The following is a 17,481-nucleotide window of genomic DNA, read 5'->3' on the forward strand; positions in this document are numbered from 1 at the left end:
TCCTACACCTCCTGTCTCCTCTCACTCCCACCTCCTGTCTCCCTCTCACTCCTACACCTCCTGCCTCCCTTTCTCCTACACCACCTGTCTCCCTCTCACTCCTACACCTCCTGTCTCCCCTCTCACTCCTACACCACCTGTCTCCCCTCACTCCTACACCACCTGTCTCCCCTCTCACTCCTACACCACCTGCTCTCCCCTCTCACTCCTACACCTCCTGTCTCCCCTCCACTCCCTACACCACCTGTCTCCCCTCTCACTCCTACACCACCTCTCCCCTTTCACTCTACACCTCCTGTCTCCCCTTTCACTCCTACACCTCCTGTCTCCCCTCTCACTCCTACACCTCCTGTCTCCCCTCTCACTCCTACACCTCCTGTCTCCCCTTTCACTCCTACACCTCCTGTCTCCCCTTTCCTCTACACCACTCCCTACACCACCTCCTCTCTCCCCTCTCTCTACACCTCCTGTCACCACCTACACCTCCTGCCTCCCCTCTCACTCCTACACCTCCTGTCTCCCCTCTCACTCCTACACCACCTGTCTCCCCTCTCACTCCTACACCTCCTGTCTCCCCTCTCACTCCTACACCACCTGTCTCCCCTTTCACTCCTACACCACCTCTCTCCCCTCTCACTCCTACACCTCCTGCCTCCCCTCTCACTCCTACACCTCCTCTATCCCCTCTCACTCCTACACCTCCTGTCTCCCCTCTCACTCCTAAACCTCCTGCTTCCCCTCTCACTCCTAAACCTCCTGTCTCCCTCTCACTCCTACACCACCTGTCTCCCCTTTCACTCCTACACCACCTGTCTCCCCTTTCACTCCTACACCACCTCCTCCTACACCTCCTCATCCCTCTCGCTCCTCCTGTCTCCCCTTTCACCTACACCACCTCTCCCCTCTCACTCCTACACCACCCTCCTTTCCTCCTACACCTCCTGTCTCCCCTCTCCTACACCACCTGTCTCCCTCTCACTCCTACACCACCTGTCTCCCCTCTCACTCCTACACCACCTGTCTCCCCTTTCACTCCTACACCACCTGTCTCCCTCTCCTCCTACACCACCTGTCTCCCTTCGCTCCTACACCACCTGTCTCCCCTCTCACTCCTACACCTCCTGCATTCCCTCTCAGTCCTACACCTCCTGTCTCCCCTTTCACTCCTACACCACCTGTCTCCCCTCTCCTGCTCCCTCACTCCTACACCTCCTCTCTCCCCTCTCACTCCTACACCTCCTGCCTCCCCTCTCGCTCCTACACCTATCCCCTCTCGCTACAACACCTCTGTCTCCCCTCTCACTCCTACACCTCTGTCTCCCCTCTCCTCCTACACCTCCTGCCTCCTCTCTCAATCCCCTCCTCGCTCCTGCACCTCTTGCATTCCCTCTCGCTCCTACACCTCCTCTCTCCTCTCGCTCCTACACCTCCTCTCTCCCCTCTCGCTCCTACACCTCCTCTCTCCCCTCTCGCTCCTACACCACCTCTGTCTCCCCTCTCGCTCCTACACCTCCTCTCTCCCCTCTCGGTCGTACACCTCCTCTCTCCTCTTGCTCCTACACCTCCCCTCGCTCCTACACCTCCTCTCCCTCTCGGCTCCTACACCTCCTCTCTCCCCTCTCGCTCCTACACCTCCTCTCTCCCCTCTCGCTCCTACACCTCCTCTCTCCCCTCTCGCTCCTACACCTCCTCTCTCCCCTCTCGCTCCTACACCTCCTCTCTCCCCTCTCGCTCCTACACCTCCTCTCTCCCCTCTCGCTCCTACACCTCCTGTCTCCCCTCTCGCTCCTACACCTCCTCTCTCCCCTCTCGCTCCTACACCTCCTCTCTCCTCTCGCTCCTACACCTCCTCTCCCTCTCGCTCCTACACCTCCTCTGTCTCCCCTCTCGCTCCTACACCTCCTCTCGCTCCTACACCTCCTGTCTCCCTCTCGCTCCTACACCTCCTCTGTCTCCCCTCTCGCTCCTACACCTCCTCTGTCTCCCCTCTCGCTCCTACACCTCCTGTCTCCTCTCGCTCTCTCCCTCTCGCTCCTACACCTCCTGTCTCCCCTCTCGCTCCTACACCTCCTGTCTCCCCTCTCGCTCCTACACCTCCTGTCTCCTCTCACTCCTACACCTCCTGTCTCCCCTCTCACTCCTACACCTCCTGTCTCCTTTCGCTCCTACACCTCCTGTCTCCCCTCTCACTCCTACACCTCCTGTCTCCCCTCTCTCCTACACCTCCTGTCTCCCCTTTCGCTCCTACACCTCCCTCTCCTCCCCTACACCACCTGTCTCCCTCCTCCTACACCTCCTGTCTCCCCTCTCGCTCCTACACCACCTGTCTCCCCTCTCGCTCCTACACCACCTGTCCCCCTCTCTCCACCTCGCTCCTCTCACTCCTACACCTCCTGTCTCCCCTCTCGCTCCTACACCTCCTCCTCTCCCCTCCTCTCCCGCTCCTACACCTCCTGTCTCCCTTTCACTCCCACCTCCTGTCTCCCTCTCCTCCTACACCTCCTGTCTCCTTTCCTCCTACACCTCCTGTCTCCCCTTTCGCTCCTACACACCTGTCTCCCCTCTCACTCCTACACCTCCTCTCTCCCCTCTCACTCCTACACCTCCTGTCTCCCCTTTCTCCTACACCTCCCTTCCCCTCTCTCCTACACCTCCTGTCTCCCCTCTCACTCCTACACCTCCTGTCTCCCCTCTCCTCCTACACCTCCTGCTTCCCTCTCCTCCTAAACCTCCTGTCTCCCCTCTCACTCCTACACCACCTGTCTCCCCTTTCACTCCTACACCACCTCTCCCCTCCTACACCACCCTCCCTCTCTCCCACCTCCTCTCCCCTCTCACTCCTACACCTCCTGTCTCCCCTCTCGCTCCTACACCTCCTCTTCCCCTCTCCTCCTCTCCTGCTCCTACACCACCTGTCTCCCCTTTCTCCTACACCACCTGTCTCCCCTTTCACTCCTACACCACCTGTCTCCCCTCTCACTCCTACACCTCCTCTATCCCCTCTCGCTCCTACAACACTCCTCTGTCTCCCTTTCTCCTACACCACCTGTCTCCCCTCACTCCTACACCACCTGTCTCCCCTTCGCTCCTACACCTCCTCTCCCCTTTCCCCTACACCACCTGTCTCTCCTCTCACTCCTACACCACCTGTCTCCCCCTCTACACCACCTGTCTCCCCTTTCACTCCTACACCACCTGTCTCCCCTCTCACTCCTACACCACCTGTCTCCCTTTCACTCCTACACCACCTGTCTCCCCTCTCACCCTACACCTCCTGCATTCCCTCTCAGTCCTACACCTCCTGTCTCCCCTTTCACTCCTACACCACCTGTCTCCCCTCTCTCCTACACCTCCTGCTTCCCCTTTCACTCCTACACCACCTCTCTCCCCTCTCCTCCTACACCTCCTGCCTCCCCTCTCACTCCTACACCTCCCTCCCCTCTCGCTCCTACAACACCTCTGTCTCCCCTCTCACTCCTACACCTTCTGTCTCCCCTCTCCTCCTACACCTCCTCCTCCTCTCGCTCCTAAACCTCCTCTGTCTCCCCTCTCACTCCTCCACCTCTTGCATTCCCTCTCGCTCCTACACCTCCTCTCTCCCCTCTCGCTCCTACACCTCCTCTCTCCCCTCTCGCTCCTACACCTCCTCTCTCCCCTCTCGCTCCTACACCACCTCTGTCTCCCCTCTCGCTCCTACACCTACCCCTCTGTCTCCCTCTTGCTCCTACACCTCCCTGCTCCTCTCCCCTCTCGCTCCTACACCTCCTCTCTCCCCTCTCGCTCCTACACCTCCTCTGTCTCCCCTCTCGCTCCTACACCTCCTCTCTCCCCTCTCGCTCCTACACCTCCTCTCTCCCCTCTCGCTCCTACACCTCCTCTCTCCCCTCTCGCTCCTACACCTCCTCTCTGTCTCCTCTCGCTCCTACACCTCCTCTGTCTCCCCTCTCGCTCCTACCTCCTCTCTCTCCTCTCGCTCCTACACCTCCTCTCTCCCCTCTCGCTCCTACACCTCCTCTGTCTCCCCTCTCGCTCCTACACCTCTCGCTCCTACACCTCCTGTCTCCCCTCTCGCTCCTACACCTCCTCTGTCTCCCCTCTCGCTCCTACACCTCCTCTGTCTCCCCTCTCGCTCCTACACCTCCTCTCTCCCTCTCGCTCCTACACTCTCCTCTCGCTCCTACACCTCCTCTGTCTCCCCTCTCGCTCCTACACCTCCTCTCCCCTCTCTCCCTCTCTCGCACCTCCTCTCTCCCTCTCGCTCCTACACCTCCTCTCTCCCCTCTCGCTCCTACACCTCCCTCTCGCTCCTACACCTCCTGTCTCCCCTCTCGCTCCTACACCTCCTCTGTCTCCCCTCTCGCTCCTACACCTCCTCTCTCCCCTCTCGCTCCTACACCTCCTGTCTCCCTCTCGCTCCTACACCTCCCCTCTCGCTCCTACACCTCCTCTCTCCCCTCTCGCTCCTACACCTCCTCTCTCCCCTCTCGCTCCTACACCTCCTGTCTCCCCTCTCACTCCTACACCTCCTCTCGCTCCTACACCTCCTCTCTCCCCTCTCGCTCCTACACCTCCTCTCTCCCCTCTCGCTCCTACACCTCCTCTGTCTCCCCTCTCGCTCCTACACCTCCTCTGTCTCCCCTCTCGCTCCTACACCTCCTCTGTCTCCCCTCTCGCTCCTACACCTCCTGTCTCCCCTCTCGCTCCTACACCTCCTCTCTCCCTCTCGCTCCTACACCTCTCTCCCCTCTCGCTCCTACACCTCCTCTGTCTCCCCTCTCGCTCCTACACCTCCCTCTCCCCTCTCGCTCCTACACCTCCTCTGTCTCCCCTCTCGCTCCTACACCTCCTCTGTCTCCCCTCTCGCTCCTACACCTCCTCTGTCTCCCCTCTCGCTCCTACACCTCCTCTGTCTCCCCTCTCGCTCCTACACCTCCTCTGTCTCCCCTCTCGCTCCTACACCTCCTCTCGCTCCTACACCTCCTGTCTCCCCTCTCGCTCCTACACCTCCTCTGTCTCCCCTCTCGCTCCTACACCTCCTCTGTCTCCCCTCTCACTACTACACCTCCTCTGTCTCCCCTCTCGCTCCTACACCTCCTCTGCTCCTCCTCCTCTCGCTCCTACACCTCCTCTCTCCCCTCTCGCTCCTACACTCTCCCCTCTCGCTCCTACACCTCCTGTCTCCTCTCGCTCCTACACCTCCTGTCTCCCCTCTCGCTCCTACACCTCCTCTCTCCCCTCTCGCTCCTACACCTCCTGTCTCCCCTCTCGCTCCTACACCCTCTGTCTCCCCTCTCGCTCCTACACCTCCTCTCTCCCCTCTCGCTCCTACACCTCCTCTGTCTCCCTCTCACTACTACACCTCCTCTGTCTCCCCTCTCGCTCCTACACACCTCGCTCCTACACCTCCTCTGTCCTAAACCTCCTCTGTCTCCCCTCTCACTCCTACACCTCTTGTCTCCCTCTCGCTCCTACACACCTCTCCCCTCTCGCTCCTACACCTCCTCTCTCCCCTCTCGCTCCTACACCTCCTCTCTCCCCTCTCGCTCCTACACCACCTCTGTCTCCCCTCTCGCTCCTACACCTCCTCTCTCCCTCTCGCTCCTACAACTCTCTCCCTCTTGCTCTACACCCTCTCGCTCCTACACCTCCTCTCTCCCCTCTCGCTCCTACACCTCCTCTCTCCCCTCTCGCTCCTACACCTCCTCTCTCCCCTCTCGCTCCTACACCTCCTGTCTCCCCTCTCGCTCCTACACCTCCTGTCTCCCCTCTCGCTCCTACACCTCCTCTCTCCCCTCTCGCTCCTACACCTCCTGTCTCCCCTCTCGCTCCTACACCTCCTCTCTCCCCTCCGCTCCTACACCTCCTCTCTCCTCTCGCTCCTACACCTCCTCTCTCCCCTCTCGCTCCTACACCTCCTCTGTCTCCCCTCTCGCTCCTACACCTCCTCTGCTCTACACCTCCTGTCTCCCCTCTCGCTCCTACACCTCCTCTGTCTCCCCTCTCGCTCCTACACCTCCTCTGTCTCCCCTCTCGCTCCTACACCTCCTCTCTCCCCTCTCGCTCCTACACCTCCTCTCGCTCCTCCACCTCCTGTCTCCCCTCTCGCTCCTACACCTCCTCTCTCCCCTCTCGCTCCTACACCTCCTGTCTCCCCTCTCGCTCCTACACCTCCTCTCTCCCCTCTCGCTCCTACCACCTCTCTCCCTCTCGCTCCTACACCTCCTCTCTCCCCTCTCGCTCCTACACCTCCTGTCTCCCCTCTCGCTCCTACACCTCCTCTGTCTCCCCTCTCGCTCCTACACCTCCTCTCTCCCCTCTCGCTCCTACACCTCTGTCTCCCCTCTCGCTCCTACACCTCCCTCTGCTCCTACACCTCCTCTCCCCTCTCGCTCCTACACCTCCTCTCTCCCCTCTCGCTCCTACACCTCCTGCTCCTACACCTCCTCTCGCTCCTACACCTCTCTCTCCCTCTCGCTCCTACACCTCCTCTCTCCCCTCTCGCTCCTACACCTCCTCTGTCTCCCCTCTCGCTCCTACACCTCCTCTGTCTCCCCTCTCGCTCCTACACCTCCTCTGTCTCCCCTCTCGCTCCTACACCTCCTGTCTCCCCTCTCGCTCCTACACCTCCTCTCTCCCTCTCGCTCCTACACCTCCTCCTCCCCTCTCGCTCCTACACCTCCTCTGTCTCCCCTCTCGCTCCTACACCTCCTCTCTCCCCTCTCGCTCCTACACCTCCTCTGTCTCCCCTCTCGCTCCTACACCTCCTCTGTCTCCCCTCTCGCTCCTACACCTCCTCTGTCTCCCCTCTCGCTCCTACACCTCCTCTGTCTCCCCTCTCGCTCCTACACCTCCCTCTGTCTCTCTCGCCCTCTCTCGCTCCTACACCTCCTGTCTCCCCTCTCGCTCCTACACCTCCTCTGTCTCCCTCTCGCTCCTACACCTCCTCTGTCTCCCCTCTCACTACTACACCTCCTCTGTCTCCCCTCTCGCTCCTACACCTCCCTCTCCTCCCCTCTCGCTCCTACACCTCCTCTGTCTCCCCTCTCGCTCCTACACCTCCTGTCTCCCCTCTCGCTCCTACACCTCCTGTCTCCCCTCTCGCTCCTACACCTCCCTCTCTCCCTCTCGCCCTCTCCTGTCTCCCCCTCACTCCTACACCACCTCTGTCTCCCCTCTCGCTCCTACACCTCCTCTCTCCCCTCTGGCTCCTACACACCTCTGTCTCCTCTCACTACTACACCTCCTCTGTCTCCCCTCTCGCTCCTACACCTCCTCTCGCTCCTACACCTCCTCTCGCTCCTCAGTCTCCCCTCTCGCTCTCCTACACTCTCTCCCCTCTCAGCTCCTAACACCTCTGTCTCCCCTCTCGCTCCTACACCTCCTGTCTCCCCTCTCAGCTCCTACACCTCCTCTCTCCCCTCTCGCTCCTACACCTCCTGTCTCCCTCTCGCTCCTACACCTCCTGTCTCCCCTCTCACTCCTACACCACCTCTGTCTCCCCTCTCACTCCTACACCTCCTCTCTCTCCCTCTCGCTCCTACACACCTCTGTCTCCCTCTCGCTCCTACACCACCTCTGTCTCCCTCTCTCGCTCCTACACCTCCTCTCTCCCCTCTCGCTCCTACAACACCTCTGTCTCCCCTCTCGCTCCTACTCCTCTGTCTCCCTCAGCTCCTACACCTCTGTCTCCCTCTCACTCCTACACCACCTCTGTCTCCCCTCTCACTCCTACACCACCTCTGTCTCCCCTCTCACTCCTACACCTCCTCTGTCTCCCCTCTCGCTTAGTCATTCTAGAGATCACTAACTGGGTGTCTCAGACCAGATAACATCTCAGTCATTATAGAGATCACTAACTGGGTGTCTCAGACCAGATAACATCTCAGTCATTATAGAGATCACTAACTGGGTGTCTCAGACCAGATAACATCTCAGTCATTATAGAGATCACTAACTGGGTGTCTCAGACCAGATAACATCTCAGTCATTATAGAGATCACTAACTGGGTGTCTCAGACCAGATAACATCTCAGTCATTATAGAGATCACTAACTGGGTGTCTCAGACCAGATAACATCTCAGTCATTCTACAGATCACTAACTGGGTGTCTCAGACCAGATAACATCTCAGTCATTCTAGAGATCACTAACTGGGTGTCTCAGACCAGATAACATCTCAGTCATTCTACAGATCACTAACTGGGTGTCTCAGACCAGATAACATCTCAGTCATTCTACAGATCACTAACTGGGTGTCTCAGACCAGATAACATCTCAGTCATTATAGAGATCACTAACTGGGTGTCTTAGATTATGGATCAGGTGGTACAGTATCTAAGCTTTTCAAATTAGGTTGATAAGGTCACCATCAACTGTGTGAGAGACAAAGATGACATCCATCTTCTAACTCGTAACCCATCTTTCTTGTTTACCTCTACTTCCTGAGTTTTGACCTCTTACTCCTGACCTCTGTGTTTTGTTCTGCCCCCCTGCAGATGACCCTGTCTCCGTGGGCGGAGCAGCAGCAGGGTCAGCTCATAGGTAGTTTCGATGAGAAGGCGTACCTGTTGGAGAAACAGCTGAAGGCCGGAGACGACCCCTACAGAGACCACGCCTTCAACCTGGCCGAGAGCGACCGACTCGGCTCCGAGCGGGTCATCAGAGACACACGACACTACAGGTGACTACACACAGACCGCCTGGGCTCAGAGGGGGCCATCAGAGACACACAACGCTACAGGTGACTACACACAGACCGCCTGGGCTCAGAGCGGGCTATCAGAGAAACAGACACTACAGGTGACTACACACAGACCGCCTGGGCTCAGAGCGGGCCATCAGAGACACACGGCACTACAGGTGACTACACACAGACCGCCTGGGCTCAGAGGGGGCCATCAGAGACACACGGCACTACAGGTGATCACACAGACCGCCTGGGGGCCATCAGAGACCAGCTACAGGTGACTACACACAGACCGCCTGGGCTCAGGGGGCCATCAGAGATCACGGCACTACAGGTGACTACACACAGACCGCCTGGGCTCTGAGGGGGCCATCAGAGACACACGACACTACAGGTGACTACACACAGACCGCCTGGGCTCAGAGGGGGCCATCAGAGACACACGGCACTACAGGTGACTACATCACAGACCGCCTGGGCTCAGAGGGGGCCATCAGAGACACACGACACTACAGGTGACTACACACAGACCGCCTGGGCTCAGAGCGGGCCATCAGAGACACACGGCACTACAGGTGACTACACACAGACCGCCTGGGCTCAAGCGGGCCATCAGAGACCACGACACTTCAGGTGTACACACAGACCGCCTGGGCTACGGGTCATCAGAGACACACGGCACTCAGGTGACTACACACAGACCGCCTGGGCTCAGAGCGGGCCATCAGCAGATGACCCAGGTGACTACACACAGACCGCCTGGGCTCAGAGGGGCCATCAGAGACACACGACACTACAGGTGACTACACACAGACCGCCTGGGTTCAGAGGGGGCCATCAGAGACACACGGCACTACAGGTGACTACACACAGACCGCCTGGGCTCAGAGGGGGCCATCAGAGACACACGACACTACAGGTGACTACACACAGACCGCCTGGGCTCAGAGGGGCCATCAGAGACACACGGCACTACAGGTGACTACACACAGACCGCCTGGGCTCAGAGGGGGCCATCAGAGACACACGACACTACAGGTGACTACACACAGACCGCCTGGGCTCAGAGGGGGCCATCAGAGACACACGGCACTACAGGTGACTACACACAGACCGCCTGGGCTCAGAGGGGGCCATCAGAGACACACGGCACTACAGGTGACTACACACAGACCGCCTGGGCTCAGAGGGGGCCATCAGAGACACACGACACTACAGGTGACTACACACAGACCGCCTGGGCTCAGAGGGGGCCATCAGAGACACACGGCACTACAGGTGACTACACACAGACCGCCTGGGCTCAGAGGGGGCCATCAGAGACACACGGCACTACAGGTGACTACACACAGACCGCCTGGGCTCAGAGGGGGCCATCAGAGACACACGGCACTACAGGTGACTACACACAGACCGCCTGGGCTCAGAGGGGGCCATCAGAGACACACGGCACTACAGGTGACTACACACAGACCGCCTGGGCTCAGAGGGGGCCATCAGAGACACACGGCACTACAGGTGACTACACACAGACCGCCTGGGCTCAGAGGGGGCCATCAGAGACACACGACACTACAGGTGACTACACACAGACCGCCTGGGCTCAGAGCGGGCCATCAGAGACACACGGCTCGACCCGAAAAGACACTCTCATAAAGAGAGTACATCATGCAATGTCTGCACCTTCAACCATCATCCTTGGTCTGGCATGATATCACATGTCCTTTGCTGTTATGATAGCAAACACTCACTGGGTTTTATAGTGAGTGGGGTGTACAGTACACAATTTTTATTTTATTTTTAATTTTACCTTTATTTAACCAGGCAAGTCAGTTAAGAACAATTTCTTATTTTCAATGACGGCCTAGGAACAGTGGATTAACTGCCTGTTCAATGCACAGGAGTTGTGAATACTTTGAAACAATGTTGCTTATTTTTGTTTGTAGGTGTGCCTCCGTGAATTATGACGCTAACCTTCCTCCTACGAGCATCATCATCACCTTCAACAATGAGGCTCGTTCCACCCTGCTACGCACCATCAAAAGGTAAGGATCCACTGATACAGAACACTAGAACACTGCTGTAGAACACAAGAACACTGCTATAGAACACTAGAACACTGCTGTAGAACAGTGCTATAGAACACTAGAACACTGCTGTAAAACACTAGAACACTGCTGTAGAACACAAGAACACTGCTGTAAAACACTAGAACACTGCTGTAAAACACTAGAACACTGCTGTAAAACACTAGAACACTGCTGTACAACACTAGAACACTGCTGTAGAACACTGCTATAGAACACTAGAACACTGCTGTAAAACACTAGAACACTGCTGTACAACACAAGAACACTGCTGTACAACACTAGAACACTGCTGTAAAACACTAGAACACTGCTGTACAACACTAGAACACTGCTGTAGAACACTAAAACACTGCTGTAAAACACAAGAACACTGTTATAGAACACTGCTATAGAACACTAGAACACTGCTGTACAACACTAGAACACTGCTGTAGAACAGTGCTATAGAACACTAGAACACTGCTGTAAAACACTAGAACACTGCTGTAAAACACAAGAACACTGTTATAGAACACTGCTATAGAACACTAGAACACTGCTGTAAAACACAAGAACACTGTTATAGAACACTGCTATAGAACACTAGAACACTGCTGTAAAACACTAGAACACTGCTGTAAAACACAAGAACACTGTTATAGAACACTGCTATAGAACACTAGAACACTGCTGTAGAACACTAGAACACTGCTGTAAAACACAAGAACACTGTTATAGAACACTGCTATAGAACACTAGAACACTGCTGTACAACACTAGAACACTGCTGTAGAACAGTGCTATAGAACACTAGAACACTGCTGTAAAACACTAGAACACTGCTGTAAAACACAAGAACACTGTTATAGAACACTGCTATAGAACACTAGAACACTGCTGTAAAACACAAGAACACTGTTATAGAACACTGCTATAGAACACTAGAACACTGCTGTAAAACACTAGAACACTGCTGTAAAACACAAGAACACTGTTATAGAACACTGCTATAGAACACTAGAACACTGCTATAGAACACTAGAACACTGCTGTACAACACTAGAACACTGCTGTAGAACAGTGCTATAGAACACTAGAACACTGCTGTAAAACACTAAAACACTGCTGTAAAACACAAGAACACTGTTATAGAACACTGCTGTAAAACACTAGAACACTGCTATAGAACACTAGAACACTGCTGTACAACACTAGAACACTGCTGTAAAACACTACAACACTGCTGTACAACACTAGAACACTGCTGTAGAACACTAAAACACTGCTGTAAAACACAAGAACACTGTTATAGAACACTGCTATAGAACACTAGAACACTGCTATAGAACACTAGAACACTGCTGTACAACACTAGAACACTGCTGTAGAACAGTGCTATAGAACACTAGAACACTGCTGTAAAACACTAGAACACTGCTGTAGAACACAAGAACACTGCTGTAAAACACTAGAACACTGCTGTAAAACACTAGAACACTGCTGTAAAACACTAGAACACTGCTGTAGAACACTAGAACACTGCTGTAGAACACTAGAACACTGCTGTAAAACACTAGAACACTGCTGTAAAACACTAGAACACTGCTGTAGAACACTGCTATAGAACACTAGAACATTGCTGTAAAACACTAGAACACTGCTGTAGAACACTGCTATAGAACACTAGAACACTGCTGTACAACACTAGAACACTAGAACACTGCTGTAAAACACTAGAACACTGCTGTACAACACTAGAACACTGCTGTAAAACACTAGAACACTGCTGTACAACACTAGAACACTGCTGTAGAACACTAAAACACTGCTGTAAAACACTAGAACACTGTTATAGAACACTGCTATAGAACACTAGAACACTGCTGTAAAACACTAGAACACTGCTGTAAAACACTAGAACACTGCTGTAAAACACTAGAACACTGCTGTAGAACACTAGAACACTGCTGTAAAACACTAGAACACTGCTGTAGAACACTAGAACACTGCTATAGAACACTAGAACATTGCTGTAAAACACTAGAACACTGCTGTAAAACACTAGAACACTGCTGTAGAACACTGCTATAGAAACACATTGCTGTAGAACACTAGAACACTAGAACACTGCTGTAAAACACTAGAACACTGCTGTACAACACTAGAACACTGCTGTAAAACACTAGAACACTGCTGTAAAACACTAGAACACTGCTGTAAAACACTAGAACACTGCTGTAGAACACTGCTGTAGAACACTAGAACATTGCTGTAAAACACTAGAACACTGCTGTACAACACTAGAACACTGCTGTAGAACACTGCTATAGAACACTAGAACACTGCTGTACAACACTAGAACACTGCTGTAGAACACTGCTATAGAACACTAGAACACTGCTGTAAAACACTAGAACACTGCTGTACAACACTAGAACACTGCTGTACAACACTAGAACACTGCTGTAGAACACTGCTGTACAACACTAGAACACTGCTGTAGAACACTGCTATAGAACACTAGAACACTGCTGTAAAACACTAGAACACTGCTGTACAACACAAGAACACTGCTGTACAACACTGGAACACTGCTGTAAAACACTAGAACACTGCTGTACAACACTAGAACACTGCTGTAGAACACTAAAACACTGCTGTAGAACAGTAGAACACTAGAATACTAAAACACTAGAACACTGCTGTAAAACACTAGAACACTGCTGTACAACACAAGAACACTGCTGTAGAACACTAAAACACTGCTGTAAAACACTAGAACACTGCTGTACAACACTAGAACACTGCTGTAGAACACTAAAACACTGCTGTAAAACACTAGAACACTGTTATAGAACACTGCTATAGAACACTAGAACACTGCTGTAAAACACTAGAACACTGCTGTAAAACACTAGAACACTGCTGTAAAACACTAGAACACTGCTGTAGAACACTAGAACACTGCTGTAAAACACTAGAACACTGCTGTAGAACACTAGAACACTGCTATAGAACACTAGAACATTGCTGTAAAACACTAGAACACTGCTGTAGAACACTAAAACACTGCTATAGAACACTAGAACATTGCTGTAAAACACTAGAACACTGCTGTAAAACACTAGAACACTGCTGTAGAACACTGCTATAGAACACTAGAACATTGCTGTACAACACTAGAACACTGCTGTAAAACACTAGAACACTGCTGTACAACACTAGAACACTGCTGTACAACACTAGAACACTGCTGTAAAACACTAGAACACTGCTGTAAAACACTAGAACACTGCTGTAGAACACTAGAACACTGCTGTAAAACACTAGAACACTGCTGTAAAACACTAGAACACTGCTGTAGAACACTGCTATAGAACACTAGAACATTGCTGTAAAACACTAGAACACTGCTGTACAACACTAGAACACTGCTGTAGAACACTGCTATAGAACACTAGAACACTGCTGTACAACACTAGAACACTGCTGTAGAACACTGCTATAGAACACTAGAACACTGCTGTAAAACACTAGAACACTGCTGTACAACACTAGAACACTGCTGTACAACACTAGAACACTGCTGTAGAACACTGCTATAGAACACTAGAACACTGCTGTAAAACACTAGAACACTGCTGTACAACACTAGAACACTGCTGTAGAACACTAAAACACTGCTGTAGAACACTAGAACACTAGAACACTGCTGTAAAACACTAGAACACTGCTGTAAAACACTAGAACACTGCTGTAGAACACTGCTATAGAACACTAGAACATTGCTGTAAAACACTAGAACACTGCTGAACAACACTAGAACACTGCTGTAGAACACTGCTATAGAACACTAGAACACTGCTGTACAACACTAGAACACTGCTGTAGAACACTGCTATAGAACACTAGAACACTGCTGTAAAACACTAGAACACTGCTGTAAAACACTAGAACACTGCTGTAAAACACTAGAACACTGCTGTACAACACTAGAACACTGCTGTAAAGCACTAGAACACTGCTGTACAACACTAGAACACTGCTGTAGAACACTGCTATAGAACACTAGAACACTGCTGTAAAACACTAGAACACTGCTGTACAACACAAGAACACTGCTGTACAACACTAGAACACTGCTGTAAAACACTAGAACACTGCTGTACAACACTAGAACACTGCTGTAGAACACTAAAACACTGCTGTAAAACACTAGAACACTGTTATAGAACACTGCTATAGAACACTAGAACACTGCTATAGAACACTAGAACACTGCTGTAGAACACTAAAACACTGCTGTAAAACACTAGAACACTGTTATAGAACACTGCTATAGAACACTAGAACACTGCTATAGAACACTAGAACACTGCTGTAAAACACTAGAACACTGCTGTAAAACACTAGAACACTGCTGTAGAACACTAGAACACTAGAACACTGCTGTAAAACACTAGAATACTGCTGTTAAACACTAGAACACTGCTGTAAAACACTAGAACACTGCTGTAGAACACTAGAACACTAGAACACTGCTAAAACACTAGAACACTAGAACACTGCTGTAAAACACTGCTGTAAAACACTAGAACACTGCTGTAAAACACTAGAACACTGCTGTACAACACTAGAACACTGCTGTAAAACACTAGAACACTGCTGTAAAACACTAGAACACTGCTGTAAAACAGTAGAACACTGCTGTAGAACACTAGAACACTGCTGTAAAACACTAGAACACTGCTGTAAAACACTAGAACACTGCTGTAGAACACTGCTATAGAACACTAGAACATTGCTGTAAAACACTAGAACACTGCTGTACAACACTAGAACACTGCTGTAGAACACTGCTATAGAACACTAAAACACTGCTGTACAACACTAGAACACTGCTGTAGAACACTGCTGTAAAACACTAGAACACTGCTGTAAAACACTAGAACACTGCTGTACAACACTAGAACACTGCTGTACAACACTAGAACACTGCTGTAGAACACTGCTGTACAACACTAGAACACTGCTGTAGAACACTGCTATAGAACACTAGAACACTGCTGTAAAACACTAGAACACTGCTGTACAACACAAGAACACTGCTGTACAACACTGGAACACTGTAAAACACTAGAACACTGCTGTACAACACTAGAACACTGCTGTAGAACACTAAAACACTGCTGTAGAACAACACTAGAACACTGCTGTAAAACACTAGAACACTGCTGTAAAACACTAGAACACTGCTGTAGAACACTGAACACTGCTGTAAAACACTAGAACACTGCTGTACAACACTAGAACACTGCTGTAGAACACTGCTATAGAACACTAGAACACTGCTGTACAACACTAGAACACTGCTGTAGAACACTGCTATAGAACACTAGAACACTGCTGTAAAACACTAGAACACTGCAGTAAAACACTAGAACACTGCTGTACAACACTAGAACACTGCTGTAAAACACTAGAACACTGCTGTACAACACTAGAACACTGCTGTAGAACACTGCTATAGAACACTAGAACACTGCTGTAAAACACTAGAACACTGCTGTACAACATAGAACACTGCTGTACAACACTAGAACACTGCTGAACACTAGAACACTGCTGTAGAACACTAGAACACTGTTATAGAACACTGCTATAGAACACTAGAACACTGCTGTAGAACACTAGAACACTGCTGTAAAAACACTGAATACTGCTGTTAAACACTAGAACACTGCTGTAAAACACGAGAACACTGCTGTAGAACACTAGAACACTAGAACACTGCTGTAAAACACTAGAACACTGCTGTAAAACACTAGAACACTGCTGTAAAACACTAGAACACTGCTGTAAAACACTAGAACACTGCTGTAAAACACTAGAACACTGCTGTAAAACACTAGAACATTGCTGTAAAACACTAGAACACTGCTATAGAACACTAGAACACTGTAGAACACTGCTGTAGAACACTAGAACACTGCTGTAGAACACTAGAACACTGCTGTAAAACACTAGAACAGTGCTATAGAACACTAGAACACTGCTGTAAAACACTAGAACACTGCTGTAGAACACAAGAACACTGCTGTAAAACACTAGAACACTGCTGTAAAACACTAGAACACTGCTGTACAACACTAGAACACTGCTGTAGAACACTGCTATAGAACACTAGAACACTGCTGTAAAACACTAGAACACTGCTGTACAACACAAGAACACTGCTGTAAAACACTAGAACACTGCTGTAAAACACTAGAACACTGCTGTACAACACTAGAACACTGCTGTAGAACACTAGAACACTGCTGTAAAACACAAGAACACTGTTATAGAACACTAGAACACTGCTATAGAACACTAGAACACTGCTGTACAACACTAGAACACTGCTGTAGAACAGTGCTATAGAACACTAGAACACTGCTGTAAAACACTAGAACACTGCTGTAAAACACAAGAACACTGCTGTAGAACACTGCTATAGAACACTAGAACACTGCTGTAGAACACTAGAACACTGCTGTACAACACTAGAACACTGCTATAGAACACTAGAACACTGCTGTACAACACTAGAACACTGCTGTACAACACTAGAACACTGCTGTAGAACACTGCTGTACAACACTAGAACACTGCTGTAGAACACTGCTATAGAACACTAGAACACTGCTGTACAACACTAGAACACTGCTGTAGAACAGTGCTATA

At 51.3% G+C, this 17,481-nt stretch overlaps 1 protein-coding gene across 1 annotated transcript in view; it reads left to right on the forward strand.

The window, feature by feature from the left end:
* The window catches only part of LOC112238362 (polypeptide N-acetylgalactosaminyltransferase 16-like), a 119,390-nt gene that overhangs the window by 20,236 nt on the left and 81,673 nt on the right, over nucleotides 1–17,481 (forward strand). Inside the window, exons 2-3 of the mRNA XM_042325086.1 lie at nucleotides 8,496–8,680; nucleotides 10,633–10,731. Coding sequence (XP_042181020.1) covers nucleotides 8,496–8,680; nucleotides 10,633–10,731 — 284 coding nt within the window. The remainder of the gene's footprint in view (nucleotides 1–8,495; nucleotides 8,681–10,632; nucleotides 10,732–17,481) is intronic.

The sequence above is a fragment of the Oncorhynchus tshawytscha genome, linkage group LG08, assembly GCF_018296145.1.
Source record: "Oncorhynchus tshawytscha isolate Ot180627B linkage group LG08, Otsh_v2.0, whole genome shotgun sequence".
Classification (NCBI taxonomy): domain Eukaryota; kingdom Metazoa; phylum Chordata; class Actinopteri; order Salmoniformes; family Salmonidae; genus Oncorhynchus; species Oncorhynchus tshawytscha.